The following is a 24,691-nucleotide window of genomic DNA, read 5'->3' on the forward strand; positions in this document are numbered from 1 at the left end:
CAAACCTACTCTATAAGTACATTTTACTTATAGACTATTCTTAGAACTGTTGTTACGAGTGACTTAGTGCAGTGCTCCCCCTATAACTCACTGTTAGGCCATGTTTCCAGTATTGTAAAAGCACTATATTTTACTGTATTTACTTCAACAATTTACTGTTTTCACTGTTTCACGTTTTCATTTGAGGCCCATGCATAGAAACTATACATGGAAAATTTAAGGAATTATGTTGTTAGTTTTGATTTTGATTGTTTTACAGCTGGGACATCGGCGAGTGGTCAGAGTGCAGTAAGACTTGTGGCTTGGGGATGCAGCACAGGCAGGTTCTGTGCCGGCAGGTCTATGCAAACCGCACCCTGACCGTGCAGCCAAACCGCTGCCAGCACCTGGAGAAGCCCGAAACCACCAGCACCTGCCAGCTCAAGATCTGCAGCGAGTGGCAGATCCGCACTGAATGGAGCTTGGTGAGTGACCACCCATTAAGTACTGTAGACAATCTCCCAAAGCACTCTGTATTTAATAATGGTATACTGTAGTAGTGTGTAGATATTGGCATATATTAGCAATGATGGATTTTTTTGAGTGACTATTTCTATTTCGTTATGGATTTGCAAGCATGTTGGTGGAGTTTTCCTGGCATCATCTCATTACTTCCTTACTCCTGGAGGCCTGGGTTCAGCTATAGCTCACTTGTTAATCCTGCCAATTTATAATGGGTCGTGAAACTGTCTTTACTCCTTATACAGTACCAAACTTTATGGGAAAACTATGGTATCACCATCACAGTCCCAGTTGTTTGACTGCCACTCTAGTTATGTGTCTGTGCAGATCTAACCACCACATGTATGGCAAAATTATTATGCGTTGATAGATTGGGAAAAGAAAGCTAAAATGTAATCTAATTTGATCAAAATGTAGTCAAACCATCCATCTCAAGACAAAGCAAAAGAAAGTCCAAATAATGTAGTTATGTATAAAGAAAAAGAGTAAAAAGATAAAAAAAAAAAAATACAAAATTGAAAAGAAAGAAATGTACACATTTTGAAACACAGTTTATAAATGTATTTAAAAGAAGTTAAACTGTAAAAGTATGTTTTTAATTTGGATGTAAAATCATTAACTGATGTAGCACTTCTGAAATGAAGTTGCAGTGCATTCCACAATCTGGGAGCATGGTAACTACAAGCACTCCCTCCCTTCCTTTTTGTTTGCACTTGTGGGAGGCACACCAGACCCGCATCAGGTGACCTTAAATCACATGGAAGTATACAGGTGAATACAAGCTCCTCTATATGATCTGGTATCACACCTTTAAGTGTTTCATAAATCCAAAGTCCAATTTTAAAATCAACACTAATCTTCACTAGGAGTTACGTGGTCTCTTTTCTTTTCGTTCTGCTGAGAAACCATGCAGCTGTGTTTTGTTGAAGCTGCAGACGAGTTATGGCATGACCCAGGAGCCCAGCAAACAGAGCATTGCAGTAGTCAAGTCAGAATTACACAAAAGCATGGATTAGTTTCTTAGTATCAGACAATGTGAGGAATGAGTTTTGCAGATGGTAAATAGAGACGTTGGTGACTTTGAGAGTATTTTACTCGAAAAATAAATCAGAGTGCAAGATTGTCAAAAACTGTTCTTGTTTTTGTTTTTATTAAAGAAACAAAGTGATATTTGTAGAGATTGAGATGAACAAAGGAATGCAATTTGTTATTCCAAACTCCAAACAGCCAGGTTCAGTCATATAGAGATGTGATATTTATACAAAGGGGCAAGACAAACTCCCTCTTTTTATTGATGTTGCCTTTAGTCTGATTATTTATATATGTATATAATATATATATATATATATATATATATATATATATATATATATATATATATATATATATATATATATGTAGGGCAGCTGGCTTTCTGTATATATACACACACACACATTTTTTACAGTTATTTTGATGAATTTTCAAATACTGTTATAACAAAAGAAAAGGGCAAACATCACATGCCAGTAAAAGGGTTAAAGCACAATGTGTGAGTGTTTGCTTCCCTCCTCAGTGTTCAGTGCCCTGCGGTGTGGGTCAGCGCTCGCGGGAGGTGCGTTGTGTCAGTAACGTGGGAGACTTTGTGGACGATGAAGAGTGCAACATGAAGCTGAGGCCCACCGACATTGAGAACTGTGACATGGGGCCCTGCGCAAAGAGCTGGTTCTTCACAGAATGGGGGAACAGGGTAAGGAAGTCTCCAATATACTAATTAATACCCAGAGTTATCCAAGTACATCTCAGCATTCCTTATGTCTGACTGAACAGTTCAAAATCCATGAAAAGAAGCATTATTTTTTTGTGCAAATTCAATTGTGTACAGATTCATGGGCCCAAAATATTTTCATAAATAGGAGGTCATAACCCTCATGTAAAATTGGTTTCAAACAGGCAATAGTTTAGCAATTAAGTCTGTTTTATTTATGCATGACATTTTAATGGTTAATTGGTGCAGTTCGTGGTACAAAATTGAAAATGTACCTGAGGGTGCACTTCTGTTCACACAAGACTTGGCCAGTGTACACGCATCAATCCACATGCTGATTGTATAGATTCTATCAGCACATTGTGATAACCCTGCTAGACACACCCAGTAATTGTTCAGTGTGTTTTTTTCCACTTCAGCACCAGTATTCAACACAAGCTCAAAAGCCAAAGAAACAGCTTTGGGAACAAACTGTGAACCAAATTATGCTAATTTATTTTATTTTTTTCCAAAACTAGCAAACCCTTGGCCACATAATTTACACAGCATACATATGATGTTGCGCAATTTGACTCCAGACCAATTCTTATAATGTAATCAGCATGATCACAATTAAAACAGCATCAACATTTGTATTCCCGTATAGTGCAGGACAATGGGCATCACTGTCTCCATCAACAAAAACAGTACCATGAGCCAATTCTAAAGACGAGTTTGATTGAATTTTCAGTGTCTCCTGTTACACATTAGATGGGAATCATCTGGTGGTAACGTGATTCAGACAGGGGTTGAGCAAGACAAGAGACTGCTATGCACCTTCCTCTTTTAAATGTAAAGCCTTGGTCACCTGGTCGCATGGAAGGACATGTAACCCCTTACCACCTTACAGAACAAGAACAATAATTGCTATAGAGAGCTACTGTATTGTGGTCTCAGTTACAGTCCTCAACAGTAATTCAGCGCAATGAACACTGAGCATAAAAGGATACAATTAGAGACCAGGGTCTGGATGGCCATAAAGACTTAACTGCTGCCTTACCATGACACAGAGCCTGCTGGATTGAGAAAGGAGGAGTCCCTGGACTGAGGTTGGGCAGTGCTGTTCTGTTGGGCTCAGTGAGGTTTGCTTTGGCAGGAGCACTGGCACTGCAGTCAGGAAAGGGATTCAGATGGGAAGACCCTGAGCCAGGATTATCATGGCAGTCAGGGGTATGGCAGCCACAAAACGCGAGGAGTACATTTATACAATCTGAGACGGGCAGGCTGTAAATTACAGGGAGCACGAGCTGCAAATGACTTCTACAGATGCTGGCGCTTGCCTTCCATTTCTTTTCTTTTCTTTTTTTTTTTTTAAAGTTGGACTCTTTTCCTGTGTTTAAAAATGACTGGCTTCTTTGTTCTAGATTTTACTGCTTGGAGTGACAGGTCTTGAGAGTTGAAAATGGAGGGTTTAGATGTTCTCATTATTAAAGTGCACAATTAATCTCATTATTAATCTTTAGGCATATCTCATAAACCATTTCAGGTGTTACCTTGTTTTGGTCAAAGTGTTTTTGATTATTAATAATGATAATAATTTAAAAAGATTCTTATAACATCACCAGAATGATAAGCAAACACTGTATAAGATTATACTGATATCGGTTATTGCAGCAGCTCTTTTGAAAGACGGCCCATGCCATCCTACAATACTAGGCCTGTGCTGTCAAATACCCCCATAGAAGAGCGCACTGCACACGAGGTAGTTCAACAGCTGCTCTTCATTTCTGCCTCTTTGAAGAACCTGTGATCCTGGGACACAGTTCCTGTAGAGATAGACAGCAAGGAAGGAAGTCATTACACACTCAGTTAGAGGGGAATAATGCAGTCCTTCAGAGAAGCAGAGAGACTGGCCTGTACTTACTCATCCTTAGGGCTGCAGGGCCACTGTGTGGTTTCCAGGGATTGAATCAATGGAGAACAAACTATCCATGTCAAAACCTGGCTTGAATTATAGTGGCCTATTGCATCATCTTGTATTTTTCAGTCATTCTAAACTTTTTTGGGTTCTTTTGGGTTTTTATCAAATAAAAATGTTACGAACCTGAGATACACAGAAGCAATGTAAAGCTCCAGGTGATTGTAATTAGGTTATCATAATCATAAGGTTGGCATCATAATTTGGGCCTAGCCAAGCAGCATTCCCTTCATGATAATTGGACTATAGAAACTGTTCAGTGTTCCTTGGAAGAGTTTCAATAAAAAATTATTTAACTCTATATCAATAATTATGTTGCTAGTCCTAGTAATAGGCTATACCATAGCTTTTGTGGTATGGATATTTTTTAACTAAAATTGAGAAATGACTAATGCTGGAAGGACAGTATAGTTGTCTTAGTAACCAGAGATGTGCTTAGAAAATACATGGATTGCCTCCTCTTAAAACACTGACATGCGTTCCAGGTAATGTTTCTAAAAGGTTGGGTTTATTAATCAAAAATAACATAAAACCCAATGAACAATGGAAGGTCAGCTCCTTCACAGTGTAGCCAAAACACTTTCTTTGCCAAAATCTACAGCAGAATGCATACCTTTTAAGTGGAAAAGTGCCGGGGTTTGAGAGATGGAGTTGTGTTTCTTCTTTTGTTTAGAGAGATATTTACAGAATCTTAGTGAGGGGATTTATTGCTGGGTTTTTTAAAGTGAGCCCTTTCCTGCAGACATTAGCTCAAACTATCAGATTGTGAAGGACGTGATGAGCACAGGCATTAATAAATAACTGTACAGTATGCTGGGTTTCTGTTAAGCCAAGCTTCTTAAAATAAAAAACAAAGTTAAGAAGGGTCTTATCAAAAACATTATAAGCAGTGGCAGATTTTATATCCTCCATTTTTTAATTCATTTAATAGACACTTATTTGTCAGTTAGGGGTGGTAATAATAATAATGGTAAAATAGGTCCCTCATTCTGTTTCCCTATCAAACTAAACTGTATTAACTTGTAAAAGGACAATGGGTATGTGTTTGCTCCACTGGTTTTGACACAGGTGCTCTCATTACAGTGCAACGTCTCCCTCCTTAGTGGGGTGCTTTGCATTTCCGCATGTGCAGGCTTATTTTAGATAACTTTTAGATGCAGATCCAATGATATCATGTAAACAATTAATAGTCACATTGTAATGAAACAGCTTCCAAAAAGTAAACGCTGTATTTCAAATAAATCAAAACGCTTTAATAAAGGCTAGTGCAATTGTTCATCAGTTGCTCTCTCACTATAGTTCCTGTGTTTTCTCTGTGCAGTTTCTCCATATATTAAACCACAATGTGCTCCCCTAAAGGATCTGTGCTTTATTTAGATAACACAGGTGTACTTACTGTTATGTCTTCGGGGTGGGAAGGAGGGAGACGATACCCACAAGAGTCCTGCCCCATTAGACTATCAGCGTTGTTTTCATTTTTTAATAAATGTGCTATTTTTCTTTTTAGTTTAACCAGAAAATAAATAATGTTAAACAGATTATCATGGTGAGCTAGTCTGTCCTATTTTATTAGATGCATTTTCTAGTTAATAACTTACCAAGCAACACAAGAGGTATACATAGATTGATGGATACAAATAGATAGATAGCTATAGCTGAAATGTAAACTACCTAATAAACCTCCATAAAGTGTCTTGGATACAGTTGTGTAGCCCCAGAGGGACAGACTTGGCCAGTGCAATTGGCATAACACAGGCCAAGCTGCAGATCTGGCAGTGGAGAGAACACATTTATTTTGTCCAATTTCTCTTTGTGTGTGAAGAATGTAAACAATCCTTTCTGGTGCTCTTCCTGTGTCTGAACAGAGCAAGCATGTGTACACATTGGACAGCGCCTGTTCCAACCTGTAAAACAGAGCCCAGCTTTGCAGTGTGATCAGAGTTCAGTCTACACCCCCGCTTCGTCCAGTTTTCACAATACACCCTGTGGGATATGAAGTGGTTTAAAATAGTGGGAGGTTCAGTACTCCATTTGTTTATTAACTACTGTACAAGGGATTTCAATAGGAAAAATCGATAAGTAGGTGAATAACTTATTTTACGTAACTCAATTATTGGAAGAGAACAGGACTGATTTCAATCATTTTCACCTCAGTCTCAGGTGGTAAGATTGTCTAATGTACCTTGTTCCTTTGTTCTCTACAATAATTGTGTTCATATTAGAAATACATCTGCTTTGTAACCCTGTCTTGCCCTTAAATAGTTTGTTCTTGTAGTTTTGTAAATATTTGTTTGCATGCCAACCATTGTGGATACTGCTTGGACTGAAGAAATGCCAAGTTTTTTTTTTTTTTTTTTTTTTTTTTTAAAGCAAACTTATCAACTTAGTCCCATTACTGTAAAGATCAAAGTGGTGTTTGTCAGAGTAATATACTCTAATTATCTGTGCATTTGTGTTGTACCGTACTTCTGTATATGTGTGTTTACGTGCTGTGTGTGTCTTATATCGTTCTCGTTGTTTGTAAATGTGCTCCCTTCCCCTCTGTATTTACCGCCATTGTTTTACTCTGTCTCTGTTGCTGTGTGACCCTAGCCTGCGTGCAGGAGCATGTTCTTTGTCTCCCCTGTGATTGGCCCGTCCCCCTTTATCAGTCATGTAGTGCCTGGTCTGTGTCTCCCCTGTGATTGGTCCCATTTGTGAGTCACTGTGTAAGCACGTGTTCAGTGTGTTCCCATTGGCCCGAAGTGTGTGACTGAGGACTAATGGGATGTGTAAGCTTTGAATAAAGGGGTGGGCTGGGTTTCTACGGCCAGCAGTGGATTAGCCTGGACCAGAACCGATGCTCTCCAGGCTGTAGGGCGCATCCTGCACTACACACTTTAATCCCCAGATTTTTATATTTTATTAAGGAAAATTAATCTGGCGTAAATACAACTGAAATATCATAGAGCCTATGAAATGATCTAGCATTCCAAACTATACAAACGATACAAGAGAGCATTCTTAAAGACAAGAACATACAGATGGCAGACATTTTTTAACAACTGGTAAACATAAATGTACTTCATAAATGGTGTTAAAGGTGGAATTTAGTCCTATGAAAACTGTCTACCCCCCAGTTCCCTTCCATGGTTAAGTCACGTCTCCCTCCAGGTAAGGACATCTGTTGCTATGGTTTCTGATTTGTGTATTTTCATGTCTCCCTGCAGTGTTCTGCGGACTGTGGAGTTGGAGTCCGGTCCCGATCTGTGCTGTGCATGACCAATCACATAAGCAGCCTCCCCCTGGAGGGGTGTGGCCATGAGCGCCCCGCAGAGGTCATGGCGTGTAATAATGGCCTCTGCGAAAGCCGAGTGCAATGGTTCACAGGCAGCTGGAGTCAGGTGAGCACTTTCGTTTACCCTCTTTGCTCCAACAAAGCCTAATACACCATTGAACACTGGACCGTAATGCCTGGGTTTGCTTTCTGACGTCATACTTATTAGTGACCAAAACAAGTTAATCTATTACAGATAACTGAGTAATCACACTATCCCAATTTAAAGACAATGCTTGTGCTATTATGCACTGCTTGGTATTAATTGAGCCAAATATTCACATTTTCTGCTTTCTGTTGAAGCATATTGGTTTTCTTAAGTAAAATGAAAAAAATCCTGTTAATTGCAAAAGGAGATCAGATAGTCTTAAGAATGGATAGATTATGATAGCGCTAGAGCAGAGTGAGGGTGGATGAGTGGATAGAGCCAAGTGTGGGTGGAGGAGTGGATAGAGAAGAGTGAGTGTGGTGGAATGGATAGGGAAGAGTGAGGGTGGTGGAGTGTATAGAGCAGAGTGAGGGTAGGGGAGTGGATAGAGCACAGTGAGGGTAGAGTGGATAGAGCAGAGTGATGGTGTAGTGGATAGAGCAGAGAGAGGGTGGCAGAGTGGATAGAGCAAAGTGATGGAGTTGGAGTGGATAGAGCAGTGTGAGGGTGGTGGATAGAGCAGGGTAAGGGTGGTGGAGTGGATAGAGCAGAGTGAGGGTGGTGGATAGAGCAGAGTGAGGGTGGGAGAATGGATAGACCAGAGTGAGGGTTGAGGATATAGTAGGATGTTGGTGGAGGAGTGGAAAGAGCATTGAGGGTGGAGGAGTGGATAGAGCACAATGAGGGTGGAGGAGTGGATAGAGTAGAGTGAGGATGGAGTGGATACAGCATTGAGGGTGGAGTGGATAGAGCAAAGTGAGGATGGAGGAGAGGATAGAGCAGTGTAAGGGTGGAGGAGTGGATAGAGCAGGCTGAGGGGGAAGGAGTGGAGAGAGCATTGCAGGTGGTATAGGTAGAGCAGAGTGAGGGTGGAGGAGTCAATACAGGAGTCTGTATTTACCGCCATTGTGGTGGGTAGAGAAGTGTGAGGGTGGTGGATAAAGTAGAGTGAGGGTGGAGGATAGAGCATGGTGAGAATGGAGTGGATAGAGCAGAGTGAGGGTGGAGCAGTGGATACATCATTGAAGGTGGAGTGGATAGATCAGAGTGAGGATGGAGGAGTCGATATTGCAGAGTGAGGGTGGAGGAGTGGATAGAGCAGAGTGAGTGTGGCGGAGTGGATAGGGCAGAATGATGGTGGACAAGGGGATAGAGCAGAGTGGGGGTGGAGGAGTGGATAGAGCAGTGTGAGTGTGGTGGATAGAGCAGAGTGAGGGTTGAAGAGTGAATAGAGCATTGAGGATGGAGTGGAAAAAGCAGAGTGAGGGTGGAGGAGTGGATACAGCAGAGTGAGGCTGGAGTAGTGCATAGAGCAAAGTGAGGGTGGAGGATTGCATAGAGCAGAGTGAGGGTGGAGTGGATAGAGCAGAGTGAGGGTGGTGGATAGATCAGTGTGAGGGTGGGAGAATGGATAGACCAGAGTGAGGGTTGAGGATATAGTAGGATGTTGGTGGAGGAGTGGAAAGAGCATTGAGGGTGGAGGAGTGGATAGAGCACAATGAGGGTGGAGGAGTGGATAGAGTAGAGTGAGGATGGAGTGGATACAGCATTGAGGGTGGAGTGGATAGAGCAAAGTGAGGATGGAGGAGAGGATAGAGTAGTGTAAGGGTGGAGGAGTGGATAGAGCAGGCTGAGGGGGAAGGAGTGGAGAGAGCATTGCAGGTGGTATAGGTAGAGCAGAGTGAGGGTGGAGGAGTCAATATTGCATAGTGAGTGTGGAGGAGTGGATAGAGCAGAGTGAGTGTGGCGGAGTGGATAGGGAAGAGTGAGGAGGGACAAGTGGATAGAGCAGAGTGAGGGAGGAGGAGTGTAGAGCAGTGTGAATGTGGCTGATAGAGCAGAGTGAGGGTGGGGGAGTGGATAAAGCATTGATGGTGGAATGGATAGAGCAGAGTGAGGGAAGTGGAGTGGATACCACAGAGTGAGGCTGGAGGATTGGATAGAGCAGAATGAGGGTGGTCGAGTGGATAGAGCAGAATGAGAGTAGAGGAGTGGATAGAGCAGAGTGAAGGTGTAGTGGATAGAGCAGAGAGAGGGTGGCAGAGTAGATAGAGCAGAGTGATGGAGTTGGAGTGGATAGAGCAGTATGAGGGTGGTGGATAGAGCAGGATTAGGTTGGTGGAGTGGATAGAGCAGTGTGAAGGTGGTGAATAGCGCAGAGTGAGGGTGGATGAGTGGATAGAGCATTGAGGGTGGAGTGGATAGAGCAGATTGAGGGTGGTGGATTGGATAGAAAATAGTGAGGGTGGAGGATTGAATAGTGAAGCTTGAGGGTGGATGAGTGGATAGAGCAGAGTGAGGGTGAAGGATTGAATAGAGCAGAGTGAGGGTGGAGTGGATAGAGCAGTGTGAGGGTGGAGGAGTTGATAGAGCACTGAGGGTGGAGTGGCTAGAGCAGATTGAGGGTGGAGTGGATAGAGCAGAGTGAGGGTTGAGTGGATTGAGCAGAGTTAGGGTGGTGGATAAAGTAGAGTGAGTGTGATGAATAGATCAGTGTGAGGGTGGAGAAGTTGATAAAGCACTGAGGGTGGAGTGGCTATAGCACATTGACGGTGGAGTGGATAGAGCAGATTGAGGGTTGAGTGGATTGAGCAGAGTGAGGGTGGTGGATAGAGCATAGTGAGGGTTTTGGAGTGGATAGATCATTGAGGGTGGAGTGGATATATCAGAGTGAGGATGGAGGAGTCGATATTGCAGAGTGAGGGTGGAGGAGTGGATAGAGCAGAGTGAGTGTGGCGGAGTGGATAGGGCAGAGTGGTGGACAAGGGGATAGAGCAGAGTGAGGGTGGAGGAGTGAATAGAGCAGAGTGAGGTTGGAGGATTGCATAGAGCAGAGTGAAGGTGGAGTGGATAGAACAGAGTGAGGGTGGTGCATAGATCAGTGTGAGGGTGGAGGAATGGATAGACCAGAGTGAGAGTTGAGGATAGAGCAGGCTGTGGTGGAGGAGTGGAAAGAGCATTGAGTGTGGAGGAATGGATAGAGCACAATGAGGGTGGAGGAGTGGATAGAGCAGAGAGGTGATGGAGTGGATAGAGCAGAGTGAGGGTAGTGGAGTGGATAGAGTGAAGTGAGGATGGAGGAGAGGATATAGCAGTGTGAGGGTGGAGCAGTGGAGAGAGCATTGAGGGTGGTGTAGATAGAGCAGAGTTAGGGTGGGGTAATGGATAGAGCAGAGTCAGTGTATCAGAGTGGTTAGGGCAGAGTGAAGCGGGACAAGTGGATAGAGCAGAGTGAGGGAGGAGGAGTGTATAGAGCAGTGTGAGTGTGGCTGATAGAGCAGAGTGAGGGTGCAGGAGTGGATAGATCATTGAGGGTGGAGTGGATAAATCAGAGTGAGGATGGAGGAGTCGATATTGCAGAGTGAGGGTGGAGGAGTGGATAGAGCAGAGTGAGTGTGTTGGAGTGCATAGGGCAGAGTGAGGATGGACAAATGGATAGAGCAGAGTGATGGTGCAGTAGTGGATAGAGCAGTGTGAGTGTGATGGATAGAGCAGAGTGAGGGTGAAGGAGGGGATAGGTCATTGAGGGTGAAGTGGAGAGAGCAGAGTGAGGGTCGTGGAGTGGATACAGAAGAGTGAATGTGTAGTGGATAGAGCAGAGTGAAAGTAGAGGAGTGGATAGAGCATTGAGTGTGTAGTGGATAGAGCACAGAGAGGGTGTAGGAGTGGATAGAGCATTGTGAGTGTGGTGGATAGAGCAGAGTGAGGGTCGTGGAGTGGATACAGCAGAGTGAGTCTGTAGGATTGGATAGAGCAGAGTGAAGGTGGAGGATTGGATTGAGCAGGGTGAGGGTATAGTGTTTAGAGCAGAGTGAGGGTGGTGGATAGATCAATGTGAGGGTGGAGGAATGAGTAGAGCATTGATGTTGATGGAGTTGATAGAGCAGAGTGAGGGTGGAGTGGATAAAGCAGAGTGAGGGTGGTGAATAGAACAGAGTGAGGGTAGAGGAGTGGATTGAGCAGAATGAGACTGGAGTGGATAGAGCAGAGAGGGTGGTGGATAGATCAGTGTGAGGGTGGAGGAGTTAATAGAGCATTGAGGGTGGAGTTGATAGAGCAGAGTGAGGGTGGTGGATAGAGCAGGGTGAGGGTGGAGGAGTGGATAGAGCATTGAGGGTGGAGTGGATAGAGCACATTGAGGGTGTAGGTGTGGATAGAGCAGAGTGAGTATGGAGCAGTGGGTAGAGCAGAGTTATGGTGGAGTGGATAGTGCAGATTGAGGGTTTTAGATAGATAAGTATGAGGGTGGAGGAGTGGTTAGAGCATTGAGAGTGGAGTGTATAGAACAGAGTGAGGGTGGAGGAGTGGATAGAGCAGAGTGAAAGTAGAGGAGTGGATAGAGCATTGAATGTGTAGTGGATAGAGCACAGAGAGGGTGACAGAGTGGATTGGGCAGAGTGAGGGTGGAGTAGTGGATAGAGCAGTGTGAATGTGGTGAATAGAGCAGAGTGAGGGTGAAGGAGGGGATAGGGCATTGAGGGTGAAGTGGAGAGAGCAGAGTGAGGGTCGTGGAGTGGATCCAGAAGAGTGGGGCTGGAGGAGTGGTTAGGGCAGAGTGAGGCTGGAGGAGTGGATAGAGCAGAGTGAGATTAAACGAGTAGATAGAGCACAATGAGGGTGGACTGGATAGAGCAGAGTGAGGGTGGTGGATAGAACAGAGTAATGGTAGAGGAGTAGATAGAGCAGAGTTATGGTGGAGTGGATAGTGCAGATTGAGGGTTTTAGATAGATACGTATGAGGGTGGAGGAGTGGTTAGAGCATTGAGAGTGGAGTGGATAGAGCAGAGTGAGGGTGGAGAAGTGGATATAACAGAGTGAATGTGTAATGGATAGAGCAGAGTGAAAGTAGAGAAGTGGATAGAGCATTGAGTGTGTAGTGGATCGAGCGCAGAGAGGGTGGCAGAGGTGTTGATAGAGCATTGAGGGTGGAGTTGATAGAGCAGAGTGAGGGTGGTGGATAGAGTGGAGGAGATGATAGAGTATTGAGGGTAGAGGGGATAGAGCACAGTGAGGGTGTAGGTGTGGATAGAGCAGAGTGAAGTATGGAGTGGATAGAGCAGAGCAAGCGTGGTGGATACAGCAGAGCGAGGGTGGTGGAGTTGATAGAGCATTTAGGGTGGAGTGGATAGTGCAGTGAGGGTAGAGAAGCGGATAGAGCAGCGTAAGTGTGGAGTGGATAAAGCAGAGCGAGCGTGGTGGATACAGTAGAGTGAGGGTGGTGGAGTTGATAGAGCATTGAGGGTGGAGTGGCTAGAGCAGATTGAGGGCAGAGTGGATAGAGCAGAGTGAGGGTGGATTGGATAGAGCAGACTGAGAATGGTGGATAGATCAGTTTGAGGGTGGAGTGGATTGAGCAGTGATTGTGGTGGATAGAATAGAGTGGGGGTGGAGGTGTGGATAGAGCATTGAGGGTGGAGTGGATAGAGTAGAGTGAGAGTGGTGGAGTGGATACAGCAGAGTGAGGCTTGAGGAGTGGATAGAGCAGAGTGACGGTGGAGTATTGGATAGAGCAGAGTGAGGGAGTAGTGGATTGAGCAGAGTGATGGTGGTGGGTCGATCAGTGTGAGGGTGGAGGAATGTATAGAGCATTGAGGGGGGAGTTGATATAGCAGAATGAGGGTGGAGTGGATAGAGCAGAGTGATGGTAGTGGATAGAACAGAGCAATGTTAGAGAAGTGGATAGAGCAGAGTGATGGTGGACTGGATAGAGCAGAGTGATGTTATTGGATAGATCACTGTGAGGGTGTTGGATAGATCAAAGTGAGGGAGGAGTCGATAGACCAGAGTGAGGGTGCAGGAGTGGATAGAGCAGAGTGAGGGTGGAATCGATAGAGCAGAGTGAGGTTGGACTGGATAGAGCAGTGTGAGTATGGTGGATAGAGCAGGGTGAGGTTGGTGGATAGAGTAGAGTGAGGGTAGAAGAGTGGATAGAGCAGAGTGAGGGTGGAGTGGATAGAGTAGAGTTAGGGTGGTGGATAGATCATTGTGAGGGTAGAGGAGTGGATAGAGTAGATTGAGGTTGGAGGAGTACATAGAGCACAGTGAGTGTGGAGTGGATAGAGCAGAGTGAGAGTGGACGATAGAGCAGAGTGAGGATGGTGGATAGAGCGGATTGAGGGTGGTGGAGTGGACAGAGCATTGTAAAGGTGGAGGATAGAGTAGAGTGAGTGTGGTGGAGTTGATAGAGCAGAGTAAGGGTCGTGGAGTGGATAGAGCAGAGTGAGCTTTGTGGAGTGGATAGGGCATAGTGAGCCTGGCGGAGTGGATTGAGCAGTGTGAGGGTGGTGGATAGATTAGAGTGAGCGTGGAGGAGTGGAAAGAGCAGATTGAGGATGGAGGAGTGGATAGAGTAGTGTGAGGGTGGTGGATAGAGCAGAGTGAGCATGGACAAGTGGATAGAGCAGAGTTAGGGTGGACTAGTGGATAGAGCCTTCTGTTATATCAGAGTGTTAAAGCATAGAACCCTGATGACGTATATTAACAAAAATGCTTGAGCAAAGAGCATGAAGTCTTGAAATGCGCTTGCTTCCCTGGAATTCAAAGGGCTCCTCTGCTGGTCCTGGTCTCATAAGGGTAAAAATGTTTGAGGGTTCTTGGCTGCGCATTAATTGTGTGGAGGGGAGGGAGCTGCCAACATTTCCCATTTTCATGGAATCCCTTGTGTGTGCAGTGGAAGGTTAGGAAAGCAGATCTAGCCCACTCTATGCCCTGGCCCTCCCTCTCAACAAAGTCCCCCCTGGCTTTCCCCTTAAGTTTCAGACCACCAAATGTTAGGTAAAGAACTACTACAGCAAAATAACCTCTCATCCCTCAACTAGCAAGATTATTTTTGTAATTATAATGTGTACCCCAAATAACGACATTAATTATTTCAAGTTTTTTTTTTGTTTGTTTTATGGTGCTTGCAATAATTCTCCGTGGCTCTGGGTTATGTTGCTCCAAGATGAGTCGTTGTCATTTTTCTCTAAATCAGTCTTTATCTGGTTTTGAGCTGCTTTGAGCTGTATTGGTAAAGTTCAACCAGCCTTCCTCATTCCTTTCAAACAATGTGACCTTTCAACCTTGTTAGCCCCACCCACTCTCTCTGTCCATGTAAAGCAAGTGGGGCTGGCAGAGTTGAAAGATCATATTGTCACATGATTTGGATTGTATATGTAAGTCTTTTCAGTACCAGCACTTACTTCAAACAAGCTCAAAGTCAGGTAATGCTTATATAGAGAAAAAGATAATAACTTAATATTGGAGCAACAAAACATAGTACCACTCAGAATGATCGAAAAACACATACAACATTAAAGGAAAAAGCAATTCCAATAACACTTGAAACTATTTGTGGCAGTAGTGATTGCAATTATTACAAAAGAAACAAAAGTTGCGCAGCAACATTATTTACTCTGGAGTAACATAAGATGATACAAGCTAGTATAAATTAGAAAGTTAGGGTCATTTTATAATTATACAGTCCTTTTCTGATACATATAGTGACCTGATTCCTTAGGTTAACTCTCCGGACATTCACTTATATATGATTATAATATCACCATTTGTTTCCTGGTGGTCAGTGTTCTGCAGAGTGTGGCAGTGGCACTCAGCACAGAGAGGTGGTATGTCTTCGGAAATCAGAGGACAGCTTCACAGTCTTGCAGCCCTTCGAGTGTCCCTCTCTAGAACGACCACCGAACCAGCAAACCTGCAACTTTAAAGCCTGCGGCGCTAAGTGGTACCACACAGACTGGAGCTCGGTAAGTGCCTCATGGTCTGGCTCACCTCCTACTGGCACTACATCACTAATGCTATAGAGAGATAGTCTGACAGAGTGCAGACTTCAGTAACCATCATGCATTTCTCCTTCAGCCGCTCTTTTTTTCTACTTCATACGATTTGACTCTTTTTTGGGTCAGATTAAGCCAACATTTCACATCAGTTTTCATCACATGACTAATCCTTTCTCTTCCTTTTCACGTGTGCTTGATTAATCCGACAGAATGAAACTCGTTAATGTTTAACTTGGGATTTCTCCAGATTAATTAACATTTTGACGGACACATACATGCAGTGTTTATGTTCCTGCTGGGCCGCTGTTAAAAAGGGTACTTTTATATCCTTCTCATTAAAGCGTTTGTTAAATCGTTTTATAAACACACAGCACCCAGTTGTTAATATAACACTGTGTAACAATTTTTTTTTTTTGGTTCCTGGGTAGTAAGTGTTATTTCCTAATTGCTTATGCCTCAAAAGTATAGAAAATGGCTATTATTCCCCACAAACTTTGCTTTTGTGACCAGGACAGTGATATTTTGAAATTTACCTATTTTCCAGAACATTCCAGATTGATTCAGTGCTGAGTAAACTTGAAGTAACTTCTAGAACTTTCTAGAACTTTCCAGTAATATAAATAGTAGTATAAATACAAGACAAGAGCGAAAAAGTACTCCATGGAAGCATCTGTTAAGATGTGTGAGGCCTACAAGGCATATTTCAGCATGCCTGTCGGGGATCAAGACAAACCCTGGGCACCTAATTTCACCTGCAAGCACTGCAGAAAAACTGTGGAAGGTAGACAATTGTTGCTCGGAATTTTATGTTATAAAATTTGCTAAAATTTTTAAAATTTAAAAAGTTTTTAATTTTAAAATGTTTTACAATTTTCAATGTTATTGAAAAAATGTATCATATATGAAAAATGTTGCGAGAATCTCTTACACATTAGTCATGGGTGAAATAAATGTAATTTTGTAGGATGGTACAGAGGGGAAAAGAGAGCCATGAAGTTCGCTATCCCAAGAATTTGGCGGGAACCCACTGACCAGTCAAGCAACTTCCACTTCTGCATGGTGGACCCTTCCAAACGTCGGACTGGCAAGAATGCACCTGCTATCACGTATCCGGACCTTCCTTCATCCATCGCCCCGGTACCACACTGCCATGAGCTCCCCATACCCACTCCTCCGGAGAGAGAGCAGCCGTCTTTAGAGTAGAGCAGCAAGTCAGAGAGTGAGGAAGACGTTGTAGAGACGTGGTGGAGCTGAGGAGAGAAACCCATACTACCCCAACCAAAAAGACCTCAACGACTTGATTAGAGATCTTGGTCTCACCAAGTCCAATGCCGAGCTTTTGACGTCTAGGCTCAAGCAGTGGAACTTGTTGGATGAAAGTGTGCAAGTCGCAGATCAGAGGAAGCATCACCAACCTTTTTCCAGCTTCTTCACCCGTCAAGATGGGCTCTGCTTCTGCCACAATGTGGCCAGTCTGTTCGAAGCAATCGGAATCGCCTGTAACCAGAATGAGTGGCGCCTCTTCGTTGACAGCTCATCCAGGAGCCTCAAAGCCGTGCTGCTCCATGATGGTAACAAGTACCCGTCTCTTCCCCTGGCTCACTCGGTGCACCTCAAAGAGGATTACAACAGCATCAAGACCTTGCTGGACGCCTTGAAGCATGATGAGTACGGCTGGGAGGTCATAGGAGACTTCAAAATGGTGGCATTCAAGATGGGTCTCCAAGGTGGTTTTACCAAGTTTCCCTGCTATCTTTGCCTTTGGGACAGCAGGGACACCAAGGCGCACTACCACAGGCGGTACTGGCCACAGCAGACCGAATTCTCTGTGGGGAGGAACAACGTCAAGTGGGAGCCACTGGTGGACCCCCGGAAGGTGCTGATGCCACCACTGCCACTTCGAGGCTTCCTGGGCAATCACAAGGCCGAAAACTATGTGGAGTTGGTTGAGACTCTGGTGAAGAACTACGGCACAATGGGCTGTAGGATCTCCCTCAAAGTCCATATCCTTGATGCTCATCTTGATAAATTCAAGGAGAACATGGGAGCGTACTCAGAGGAGCAAGGCGAGCGCTTCCACCAGGATATACTGGACTTTGAGCGTCGCTACCAAGGACAGTATAACGAGAACATGATGGGAGACTACATTTGGGGGCTGATTCGTGAAAGTGATTTACAGTATAATTGTAAATATTGCAAAACTGCTCACTTCTAAATCTTTTGTAGTCATTTTTGTATTACTTTAGTATAAATACATGTTAATTTGGATTCATATGTTGTTTTTTTCTGACTTTATGTGAACGAAAAGACACAAATTCGCCCGTTTTCTCAATGGAAATAGGTAAATTTCAAAATATCACTGTCCTGGTCACAAAAGCAAAGTTTGTGGGGAATAATAACCATTTTCTATACTTTTGAGGCATAAGCAATTAGGAAATAACACTTACTACCCAGGAACAAAAATTGTGTTACATAGTGTAATCAGTGCAGTGATAACATACACTGCAAGATACCGTCATATACTGTCATTTTACAGTTATAATTCCCTCCACAGTGCTCCAAGTCGTGCGAGGGTGGGTTTCGAGTCCGAGAGGTGCGCTGTCTTTCTGACGACATGACACCCAGTGACCACTGTGAGGCCCAGCTCAGGCCTGACGAGAGGGAGACGTGTAACACCGAGCCCTGCGTACCTGAGATAGGTGAGTGACAGCGGCTGCTGGGTTCATGGGCGCAACAGGATGCACAGTTAGTTTTTTGGGTCCGAATGTGAAAGCATACAGGGGTTGTGCAACTTTATCCATAACACTTTGAATAGGGTGTTTGGACAACAAGGGTCTACCAGGACAGCATTGTCTTTACAGTCTACAAGCTGGTTTAATTGTTCTGGAAGGGAGCTCCATTCCTCAATAAACTGGCTTTTATTCCTTAAGTTTGGGAATCAGAAGTGGTCGTTTAGCCCATCAAAGCATATCCCTTTCCCCTACTAAGGTTATCACATTGAATAATTCCACAAAAGTCGCTTGTGGATTGTCACAATTTTCTGTATCATTAATAGATTTCCTCAATTTGCATGCAATTGTAATGTCATTCCACCTCAGCAGTGTCTTTGTTGGCAATGTATGTCATGACTGCGAAGCAAGTCAGCTCCCACCACCCTAAATCACCCAGGAAATGAAGGACTACCTGAAACAAAGGCATGAAATTGATTGTTCTTTAACCTGGTATATGTGATAAACCAGGGTAAGTTTGCCCCTTGCAAGATCTTTAAACATTGTCATCTAACGAAAAATGAACACTCCATAACCACTGGTAGGAAATAAAATATCTATTTATATACAATTATTATTACAAAACACATTCTCCCAGTGTGCAGGGCCTCTACCATTTCACATACATATGATACTATATATATATATATATATATATATATATATATATATATATATATATATATATATATATATATATATATATTTCTGTGATGACATACTTAAAATTCTGACATATTTTCTGTGATATGGAAATCATCCTTCACCTGGGCCTTGAAGATGGCTGCCATATTGAGTTTATGTGACTTTTTGGTTTTGAGATTACTTAATGTTTTGAGATTTACACCGGTACTAATATTAACGTAAAGCAGACTGGTTCTGCATCTTTAGTAGAGTGTTACCCTAAAATGGTATAAACTTGGGAGGGGCTTTTATCATATCTTAGACATATTGAACAGATATTTAATATACAGTATGCAAAAAAAAAAAAAAAAAAATGTGATCAAATATTAACGTAAAGCAGACTGGTTCTGCATCTTTCAAGTAGAGTGTTACCCTAAAATGGTATAAACTTGGGAGGGGCTTTTATCACCCCTTGCTTACTTAATATCTTAGTATCCCTGAACAGATATCGGTCTTGTCATTAAATATATGCCCAATATCTCTGTCCCACAGGTACGTGGTAGTCTCAAATATTACCAATTTACTACCAATGCAGAATGACCTTGTGTGGACAATTGTTCTTCAATGTACCATCAAACATGATTCTGCAATCGTGACAGCCAAAACCAGTACAAATGTGGCATTACTCTTGGCACATGTCATTTTTTGGGGTAAAATGAAAACAGATGCCCCTGTTGGTAGTACATAATATCTGGGGTACCACTACACTTGTGGGACTGCATGAAAAAGTGGGTGATAAAAGTTCCACCCCTAATCGTTCTGCATTCCTAAAAATAAATAATATTTATGGGAACCACTGCACTTGTGTGATGGCTTGATCATTAACAGGTTTTAAAGGAGGATACGATTAGCTGTTCAGGGCACCAAAAATGATTTAAGTTAGGGGTCTGAGTGGGATAAAATGGGAAATAAATGCCCCACCCCCAATCATTCTGTTTCAAGGCTGGGGACGCCATCATTCTGACTGCCAGTTTATGTAGCAAATAGAAGTGCGTGACAGCTAAAATGTATGTAATGTTTTCATTAGCTAAAACCCCTTGAAGACATGTATCCCTGTAATCACCCCAATTTACAAAACTACGGTTTATTAAGAAAGGTTTTCTTGGGGTCTCCTAGCTTAAACGGTGCTTAAAATAAACTTCTACTAACTCTCTTCAAAAACAGTGGAAAGCACTGTTAAGTGGGTGACTCACAACCCTTACTGTAGGCACATGTTGCCCTCTAGTGGAATATATGAAATAGTTTGATGATTCAAAGAAACATACAGTATATGCAGCAGGAATGAAATGCACTGTCATTTGCAAACAGTTAGCCAGAGAAACATTTCACAAACCTTTAAAGCTACAATCAGCAGATAAAAATGTGATTTGCTCAGACACCTTGTTCAGAAAAAAAAAAAAAAAAAAAAAAAAAAACTTAGTATCCCTGAATAAGTTTAGAGTGAGTAGCAAATGTGCCAATACCGACTGTTGAAATGTGACATTTTCAGTTTTCATTTTGCATTTCATTGGAACCATGTGATATGCACAAATGTGCTTCAACAGCACAGTATCATACAACTGTTCTATTTTCTAAATGGGGCTACCCCATTTTTAATACCCATAAAGAAGTGCTCCCCTACAAGATTTCAGAATCTTTTCTCAATGGAAGCGGGGACTGGGTGACCCCCTTTTGTGTCTTGTCCATTTTGTAGGTATTACATTTGCGCACAACTTATATAAACACTGGATCAACACAGAAGCTCTTGAGTCTCTATTAAAAATTTTTAGAAGCAAAAAGTAAACAAAGCAGATAATGCACACACGCATAGTGATCTCCATGGAAAGCCATCTGAGACAAAAATGTGTTGTGCTGCTTTAGGGCGAGTCAGAATTTGATGGGACAGAAAAAAGGCAAGCACATCGTTTTTCTATTTTAACATGTTCCATATTGTAAGGTCTTGCTGTAAAATAAAGGCACACGCACAGGGGCCACGGCCACACCCCCTGCCCCAGCTGCTGTGTCTGCCTTCATTCAGAGCAATATACAGGCATCTATTACTTTTTGAAAAACGAATGAATGTACAAACGAATATTTAAATTATGAGCGAATATCCGAACCTGAAAATCCTGTGCTCGTCCCAGCACTAGCTTTAAGTGATATAAAAGAAATTGTACCTTTGTATCTTTCAGATGAGAACTGTCGAGACAATTATTTCAACTGCAACGTGGTGGTCCAGGCCCGGCTCTGTGTGTACAACTACTACAAAGCTGCCTGCTGTGCCTCCTGTACCCGTGTGGCCAATCGACATCCAGGATTTCTGGGGCGCAGATAACACCCGCCCCCTACAGGCACACTCTATCCCAGCAGCCACTTCTCTACAGTCCTGCCTGCAGCGTGACCCTAGATTTAGACCATGGCTTGTCCAAAAGAGACAGCGGCCCCATTCCTCTGTGCAGTAACCAGGCCAGAATCCCATCCCTCATCAATACACAGGCAAATGGCACACAACATCCCTGTGATGCTTATAAACCCCTTTAAACAAGACTTCAGGACCAGGACAAAGCATTCTCATTGAGAGGATACTGAAGACGTTTGGTTTGTCCTGCATTTTCACTGGTTTGGAAGCAACATGCATCCTTATTGGATGTGCGGGTATTCAGTTTAACATTGGGCATTCTGATTGGACGAGAGAGTTAAAGCATTATATCCATCCCATAGTATACTACTTTCGAATTTGATGAAAGGATGTAATGTACTGTTAATAGAAATATGACAGGGCCATGATAAGTATTCATTTACACCTTTGAGTGGCTTTGTATTATCATTTGTGTGTTTTTCAATCATGTAAGCATAGGGAATGTCCTCTTACAGTAGGTTTGGAAGTTTGATTAAAAGCACCACTGAACAGGGAAATCATATAGAGCTACTGTATTTTTGATTGAACTCATCCTTTTTTTCCATCCATTAATGGTCCTTAAGCTCCCTTGTCTAACAGGGACAGCAGCTAGTGGATTGATGGTACAGAAGCAGCTGGACTTCAAGTCAAATATGGAATGTATTTTTTATACCTATAGAATATCTCATTTGGCTTAGCTTCAGAATGCTGCAGTATACATGTGAATTATGAACTAACTTACACAGTACATTCCTGAATGAATACTTCTTTTGCACTGTACAACCAAGCCACGTCTGGGCCTCACCAGGAGGACCCTGGTTGTGTTTCCACTGCAGAACCCGAGCCGTGCTGCTGATGTCACACGCAGTGAACGCGTCCAGTCGCATGTAGATGATGCTGTATTAAGAGGCGCTTAATTTGAGTTGAGAATGGTAGATCCAGAAGTTTCTTTGTTGACGTTCTTCATATATTAGTGAATACAACTGAGCGTCCTCAGCTTCCCAATGCTGTGCCATATTGTTCATCTTCCTCAAGTGCATTGAGTGATGCAGCGTATTGATGAAAATCATTAACCCCGCCCTGACCCTGATCGTCCCCATGAGTCACATTCAGATGTGTTGTGAGGACAAAGTTTCACGGTTTGGATCTCGCTTGGCTTGACAAATAGCCAGTGTCCTTACAGCTCGGACATGCCTGTGGAAAAGGGGTATCCGATTTATATCATTACTTTTTACAGACCCTATAACTGAACACATCACCTACACACACACACGCTACAAAATACAAAACTTCTTGTTCTTATCTGAATTTTTTTTCTTGTAAAAAAAAAACTTCAAACGTTAAAAATCTGTCTGTAATTCTTAACTTATTTTTCAATAAATATAAAAACTTAAATTGAAAATAAACCTCAGACCCCGACAGCTGGTAAGTGTATGGATATTGTAATGAGGGGTACTGATTTGATGATAAGAGACTGGTTGAGAGACTAGTCTCCAACTGAGACTGGCCATAACAAGTAGCAAACCTTAAGACATTTCGAATAAACAAAAACATTTGTCAACTATCGGGATGTATGACTGCAACTGGTGGCAAATTCAACTCAGTTTTCAGCACATAACTTTGACTCACAGCGGTAACGTGCCTGTGGGTGGCAGTAACGTGCCTGTGGGTGGCGGTAACGTGCTTGTGGGTAGCAGTAACGTGCTTGTGGGTTTGGTTGTACTGCTCAGGCGGTCTAGTTGAGAATTCAATACCAACAACTACTGTAACTATGTTTAATACTAGTAACTAGCTTTCTGTGATGAAAAATCTAAATTCTCTGATAAACATTTTTTAGTCACACTGTGTATAAAGGATAACATGAGAGAGAGAGAGCTAGAGAGAGAATGAATGAATGAATGAATGAATGAATGAATATATTAATAAAAGGTGTTCTGGACATACTTTATCACATATTAGTAATAGTATTAGAATCTGGGGGGTCTATGATGACCTCTGGTTGTATGTCACAGTGGATGTAGGTTGTGGTGAAAAAGTGCCTTGTTGCCTCCAGCCTTGCTTCCATCTGAGATCTGAGAAGATCAACTCCGAGGTGGCCTGGCTGTACCCCACTAAAAACACAGTGCATCGTAGTTTAAAAAAAATGGAACCTAACAAGCAAGATGTATGGATTCAATCGTTACACAGTACTTCAAGGAAGGCCTTGACATGATTGGCCATACCCTACTAAAATACTCGCAGAATCTGTAATTGCTTTACTTTCCACTTATTAAGCAAATATAATTTAATTGGTTAATATATATAGTTTGAGTACACTTGCTGGAAACTAGTTTTTTTTCATAATTGACAATGTTTTACGTCATACACGTTTCTGTAAATAATAGAAAATGAAAATGTTACAATATACAAAACAAAACATAAGGAGTATCAAAGCAATGTCAAAGAAAATTGAAAATCTCTCTTGGATTCCTCAGAATAGCCACCCTTAGCCTTAATAACAGCCTCACAAACACAAGGCATTCGGTTAACAAGTTTCGACAGGAAATCACCCGACATGTCTTCCCAGCTCTTCTACAGCAATTTCCAGAGATGTAGGACACTTGTGGGTAGCTTTGCTTTGACTCTTCTGTCCAGTTCATCCCATACAGGTCTTTAGATTGATTTGTCCATCACTTTCCTTCTTTGCCAGATATTTCTGGCACAACTGAGGTGTGTTTCGGGTCATTATCATGCTGAAGAATGAAGGACTGCCCAACTAGTTGTATTCCTGATGGAACGGCATGCCTCTGAATTATGCTATGATAGTCATGCTGGTTAAGCTTGCCATGGACTTGGTAAAGATCACCAACTCTGTCATCAGCAAAGCAACCCCAGACCACGACACTGCCTCCTCCATGCTTGACAGTGGGAACCACACATACAGAACTCATGCGCTCACCCTCTCTGCGTCTTACAAATACTCGGCGGTTGGAACCAAATATTTAAAATTTTGACTCATCTGTCCATAAGACTGAATTCCACTCCTCAAATGTCTGGTTTCTGTGTTTTTTGGCCCAGGCAAGTCTCTTCCTCTTATTTTACACTCTTAACAATGGTTTTCTTTGCAGCAATTCTTCCAGTTAGGCCAGCTTCACACAGTCTCCTCTGAACAGTTGATGTTGAAACATCTGTACTTCTATAGCATTTAGCTGAGCTTGTATTTCAGGTGCAGTTAATCGCCAGTTTCGCAGACCTGTGACTTGAATGAACTCTGATTTTTAGGTCACCCTTGGCCTGCCTGACCTTGTTCATTCCTCATGAGTGCCAGTTTCTTCAAATCGTTTGATGGTCTTGGCCACAGCAGTTACACACACTTGCAAAGTTCTTGCGATTTGTCTTAAAGATTGACCTTCATTTCTTAAAGTAATTACATTTTTTT

General features: G+C 42.7%; 1 protein-coding gene across 3 annotated transcripts in view; it reads left to right on the forward strand.

Annotated features, from left to right (window-relative positions):
- Positions 1-23,649, forward strand: part of LOC121294588 (thrombospondin type-1 domain-containing protein 4-like) — a 185,801-nt gene extending 162,152 nt beyond the window's left edge. For all 3 annotated transcript variants that reach the window (XM_041218433.1, XM_041218431.1, XM_041218432.1), the window contains 6 exons: positions 260-464; positions 2,057-2,230; positions 7,415-7,588; positions 15,232-15,411; positions 17,999-18,143; positions 21,068-23,649. In XM_041218433.1, the coding sequence (XP_041074367.1) occupies positions 260-464; positions 2,057-2,230; positions 7,415-7,588; positions 15,232-15,411; positions 17,999-18,143; positions 21,068-21,210 (1,021 nt within the window). In that variant the 3' untranslated portion in view covers positions 21,211-23,649. The remainder of the gene's footprint in view (positions 1-259; positions 465-2,056; positions 2,231-7,414; positions 7,589-15,231; positions 15,412-17,998; positions 18,144-21,067) is intronic.
- Positions 23,650-24,691: the final 1,042 nt, after the last annotated feature.

The sequence above is a fragment of the Polyodon spathula genome, chromosome 19 (assembly GCF_017654505.1).
Source record: "Polyodon spathula isolate WHYD16114869_AA chromosome 19, ASM1765450v1, whole genome shotgun sequence".
Lineage (NCBI taxonomy): Eukaryota > Metazoa > Chordata > Actinopteri > Acipenseriformes > Polyodontidae > Polyodon > Polyodon spathula.